Source organism: Rutidosis leptorrhynchoides, chromosome 11 (assembly GCF_046630445.1).
Source record: "Rutidosis leptorrhynchoides isolate AG116_Rl617_1_P2 chromosome 11, CSIRO_AGI_Rlap_v1, whole genome shotgun sequence".
NCBI classification, from domain to species: Eukaryota; Viridiplantae; Streptophyta; class Magnoliopsida; order Asterales; family Asteraceae; genus Rutidosis; species Rutidosis leptorrhynchoides.
The window spans coordinates 113239208-113244951 of record NC_092343.1 but is presented as its reverse complement, the minus strand read 5'-3'; the positions used below and the strand labels follow the sequence as shown (position 1 = coordinate 113244951).

Sequence of the window (5744 nt, the reverse complement as noted above, 5' to 3'; positions counted from 1 at the left end):
TTGAAGATACACTTGTTCGGTGTATATTTTTTTTATTGTGTTTGGCAAGGGTAAATAAATAGTTAAGTGGTTACCAGGTGGCTCACGGAAAATGGAATAATGTTTTAATTATATGTTTTCTAGCATATAATTTTATGGTCCAAAAAGGAGTTTTTATGTTTTCAAACATAAATTTTTATGGTTAAATTTAAATATTGTTTGCAATATTAAACCTATAATTCACTCAACATTTTTGTTGACAGTTACCCGCATGTTTTATTCTCAGGTTCATGATTGATTGCTTCCGCTGTGCTTAGAGAGTCTGCATATTTATGATGGCAGCTTTTGTTAAACATTAACTTGCATTCTATTTTGTTACATTAAATAGTGGATGTTTGTTGACTTTGTTTTTGTCAACTTTTGGTTAAAATATTTACGTATAGTTTTTCTAAACTTATACATTTTAGTAGATTTCCTTTATAGGAAATCATTTTTAAATAAAGAATGCAAGGTTGTTTTATTAAATTCATATAGAGTTTCGATCAAGCTGTGGGACCAAGATAACGATGGCCGTCAAGTGTACTTTGACGGGTCGTTACAAATTCATAACTTTATGTTGTGTAATCAATCTATGTGTGAACTATAATTTATCTTAGTTTTATTAAATTTCATATATAAGTTTAAAAACCAATAATGTTTGGAGATGAGTCCCCGTGCGATGAAGTTGGCGATGAAAAGAAAAACATATCACCTGCACTTCTGGGGAAAATGTACAATCCTGACTACTTACAATCTGCGGTTAAAAGTTATGATTGCAACATTACGATACCAAGAGGACATGTATTAGTAAGTACACTTTTTCATCAATATTATGTTGCAAAATTCTGCATAATTGATAGAACAATTGTTCTTACAGATAATTTAACAAACAATACTTAAATTGCACTAATATTATATTATGTATCATACTAATTAAAATTTATATTTGTTTTAAGCGTCTTCCAAAAGAGTTGATGTTACTACTTGGACTACGAAGTGGAAAAAGTGTTTCATGTTATAATTTAGCAAGAAAGAAATACAAATGGCGACTGAAACAAGAAAATTCAAGGACAAAGCCAAACCTATCAGTTACATACGGTTTTCAGCAATTCCGTAAAGAAAATCGTTTGAAGTATGGAACAACCTGGGTTTTCACCTACAAATTCGACGAACGAGCTTTCTATCTATATTGATGTTTAGTAAAATTATTCATGAATGTGTTTGCATTTCATTTGCTCAAGAACTATCTTTGGTATTCATATCTACTATTATGTTTTATTTAAAATGTTTTTTTACATACAATCATCAACACCTAATTTACTAACCCATAACATAATAGAACCAACCGTGCAACGCACGGGCTCTTAAAGTCTAGTACTTTTATATTTTAATTTATACGCCTACCTGACTACGTTTCTTGCGGATGAAGGACAAACGCACCTATTAAATCAATTCGTATTTGCAATCCTAATCTCACATTAACATTCAAAATTATAAAGACACCAAAGGAACAAAAGAGTAAAAGAACAAGAGAAAACATGCTATTTCGGTGGTGTTCGATTGCGAGTTAAGGGGCAAAATCCATTTTATTTTGAAGGTAATACTTACTTATCTTAACCTTAATGTTGTTAAAGATTTTTCTAACGACAAATCTAAAGGATGTCAATAATAATTAAATATATGTATAATTAAGTCTTTACATTGAATCGGTTAATGGAAGTTATTTATCAAGAATTAGTTGATTATTATCGGTGTAAGGAGATAAGTTTGACTTATCATAATCTATCCAAATTCAAGAATGTATTTTGATTTTGATAATATGTATCACGATTATTATTGGTGGTGTACGACACAGAAGAAACAAAAAGAAGTCAGTTTAATTTTATAAACAAAAAATATAAATCACCAACCCTTTCGTGGTTAGTCTATGGAAAATGTATATCTAAACTCCTTTATTTGTTATTATGGCTAATCTAGTAAATTCAATTAGTTTTGAATGGAAACATTTTATATAATTATGTTTATGTTTAAAGTTTTTTTTTTCCCTAATGGAATTCCTTTTATATAATTATGTTTTAATATATTATGGCTAATCTATTAAATCAATTTTAAAATAATACTCCGTATAAGTTTAAAACCGTTTTGAAACTCCTTGATTTCCAACGAACTGCTAATATCATCGAAATCTCAGTAAGTTGCAAGTCTTTAAATGTGTCCTTTGTTAGTGAATCGGACCTAAATGTTTTTGCTAGTAGCTTAGTACTCAATTATATATCAAGTTTTATTCTTTTAAATAACTTGAATCGAAAGATAAGAAAATAAAGGAAGATAAAATTTAAAATAATATAAAAAATTAGTTCCTGTGCGTATAGGCCAATTTTTGAAGAACTCGAGGATGATTTTTTAAAAAGCAATTACAGTAGTATATTAGTAAAATCGTATATTGTATTAGTGTATTAAACCAGAGTTGTGATATTTTTAAATAATACTCCAATTGAATAAAAATAAACACTAGAATCAAATGATGATAGTAATTAAATTACACCATTTAATTGATTATATAATAGTTTATAGTTTATTACTAGTTAAATTTCAGTTGGATTTGAAAAAAAAAAAAAAAAAAAAAAAAAAAAAAAAATTTAGAACAACTTAAACATTAATGCTCTTTAGTACTCCGTATTAAGTGTTGGATTACGATTCAATTGATTATAATGTAATATATTACCAATTAATTTTCAATTGGATTTAGAAAAAGATAAAGATAAAAGACTAAAATCATAAGATGATCATGAACAAATTACACGTTTAATTGATTATGGATTATTATATAGTAATATTGTACTAATCTTAAGTGACTAAGTTTTGTATTATGATTTAATTGATTTAACTATATTTAGGATATAGGATGTAGAGAACTTACACAATGTGTGAATTAACCTAAAGGATGTACTACAGCACATGAAGTTAAACTAGTGTGTTCTAAGTATTTCCTATGTCCTGATTGTTGCTTTATGTTATTAACTTGCAGCTTAAAAAGTAAGAATGAATGCAGGAGAAGTCGATAGACTAAGCAGCTTGTCAATGGTCTTATCAACCAAATTTTCTCTTATTTCGACACCAAAAATGCTATCAAAACTAGTATTTTGTCATCCAGATGGAAGAATGTGTGGAAGTCAATCCCACATCTTGATTTCTCTACTACTGATCTTACTTCATTACCAAAATTATCTGAGTATGTTACTCATGTTCTTTCTTCTCGCAATAATGAAATAGAATTGTCGTCTGTTAAACTTAGTTTTTGTGGAGAAGTTAGTCAAGAGTTTGTCAAAACCATTTTGAGCTATGCGTTTTCACACAATGTCCAAAAGATGACTATTATTTGTTTGTCCAACGTTAGAGAATTCGAATTCCCTCTTTCTCTTTTTATTTCTCACTCTCTTAAAGATCTCAATTTGATTGGATCTTTTGGACATATAGGTTACGCTTATAGTTACACTAAGATCACATCATCTTGTGTCCTACTACCCTTAACAACCTTGCATCTTGAAGATGTTAGGTTCATAAACAAAAATCCTAACGAGTTTAGTGGTATTTTTTCTAAATGTCCAAACTTGAATAATCTTACTTTAACACATTTCGACATATATGGATTTATCGCTCACACCATTTCCCATTCTCAACTTTCCAATCTCACGCTTAAGTATGGGAACTGGAATTCTATTGTTAATGTGGTTGCACCTCACTTGAAGGATCTCACCGTTGTTAATTGTTGTGGGGATCTTATGATTTCTACACCCGAAATATCCTCATTGATGTATAAAAGTCAAAATTATTTTGAGTTTTCCGCGGATGGTTTGTATTCTTTGGAAAAAGTGGGTTTCTATATGTGTTGTCCAGGGTATTTCGATTTCTTTGCTCCTAAAATTATTGACGTGCTTCAACAGTTTCGTAATATCAAATATCTCACGCTTGGTTTGGAAATTGTAGAGGTATTCCTTTATTCAATGTTTGTATGTTTATTTTTTGTCCTTCACTCATTCTTTTTGCCTTCAAAATTGCATCTTATTCAAATAACTTAACATATTAAACTTGATTTTTAAACTATTTCTAATTTATTAGACTATGTCTTTTGTCTACATCATGTTCATTATATTTAATATTTTTCAGGTTCTCGCATCATCTGTTCAGCTAGTCTCAAATCTACCTTCACCGTTTGCTAACTTAATGAATCTCAAGATTTATCCTGCAAACTTGCAATCGGATGAGGAAGGACAAAAGAAGATAACTATGCCTACTGAAATCAAAAAGTATCTTCTAGATGCTTCTCCAAGTGCCACTTTCACAATATTCTCACGCCAGGTAGCGTTCATTATAAACATGAAGATAACTTTATATCACAACAATGATGATAAACAGACTTTTATATAATGTTCATTACAAAATGTATGATATCTATGTAGGAGGTGCAAGCCGAGGTGGAAGCCTTACAGAACGCCACATCAGCACAACAAAAAATGGTCGAGTTGGAGATGCTTTTAGAAGAGGATAAATCTAAATGTAAGGCCAGTAGAATTTGTATAGATGAGAGTAATGAACTAATGGAGTGGCACGAGGTCAATATGAATGAGCAACTTTTCAAAGAGGAAAAAATGTCACGGATTAAGAACTGTTGGAGAGATTTGGGTGTGCAGATTCGAAAAGGGGAATTTGAAATTAGTTACATCTTTTCAAAGTTGGATACGATCGAAGACATCATAAAAAAGCTTCCAACATCAAAGAAGAAGGATAGGATTCAAGCGCGTTTTTCTAGCTTACGTACAGAGGCCTACAATGTTATGGAAATAATAATGGACTTTATGAAGTTTAGATGTGATGAGAAGCAAAGTTGCATTACGTTATGCCTTAATGAACTTGCTATAGCGTCACAATCGTCATCATAGCAAGTTGCAAGTTGATAAATGTCCTAAATATTTGTTTTTGCAACAGTCATAAATTGCATGTGTAAACTGGAATGATAAAAGTTTAATGTTTTTTTGTACTCATTGATTCAGCTGATGATCAATCATATGGGTTTTTACTGCTATGACAATGTATGATCTTAGCTTAACCGAAGTCCTTAGAGATAAATTTAATTATTTTCGGCTTTATCGATGATGCTTATATACGAAATCCATTGTCACCGTTGAAGCTATATAAAATATTTGGGCGATAGTTATAGTGAGAGACTGAGAGGTGACAAATACATTACTTAATACAACATTAACTATATATGGGTAGCGCGGATCGGGTTGATGGTTGACCAGCAAGCATTTTTGTCGTCCCCTAATGTGTTATAAGTTTATTATAATAGCTATTTTAGAATGATGCTAACTTTCTGTTATTGAATAAGGAGGCTATTTAGGTCTGCATTTAGGTTTACTCGTTCAACCAGTTAAAATTTTCGATATGAATCGATCCATTTATAGAAAATAAGTTCGAAATTTCTACTGCTAGATATCAAAAAATTGCACTTTTGTTCATAGAATTATTCAGAATGGAACATATTGTTGATTCTGTGTTGAAATATCATAAAGTTGGAAATTTCATCATATCTACTTAAGAATGAGCAATTTAGATTAGATTTTATTTCTAAGGGCCCAAACGGACCGGTTTAAAAACTTAACTGAAAGAGAAAATGAAACGACTACGACTGAAAAACAACAAAAAGTTTTTTACGTTACCCGGCG

General features: G+C 30.3%; 1 protein-coding gene across 1 annotated transcript; it reads left to right on the top strand.

Moving 5' to 3' along the window:
• The first annotated feature begins 672 nt into the window (after positions 1 to 672).
• LOC139874876 (putative F-box/LRR-repeat protein At3g18150) lies at positions 673 to 5024 on the top strand. The gene is made up of 5 exons (XM_071862269.1): positions 673 to 825; positions 975 to 1166; positions 3084 to 4007; positions 4186 to 4377; positions 4479 to 5024. Exons 1-5 carry the CDS (start codon positions 673 to 675, stop codon positions 4956 to 4958), a joined length of 1941 nt encoding a protein of 646 aa, XP_071718370.1. The 3' UTR covers positions 4959 to 5024.
• Positions 5025 to 5744: the final 720 nt, after the last annotated feature.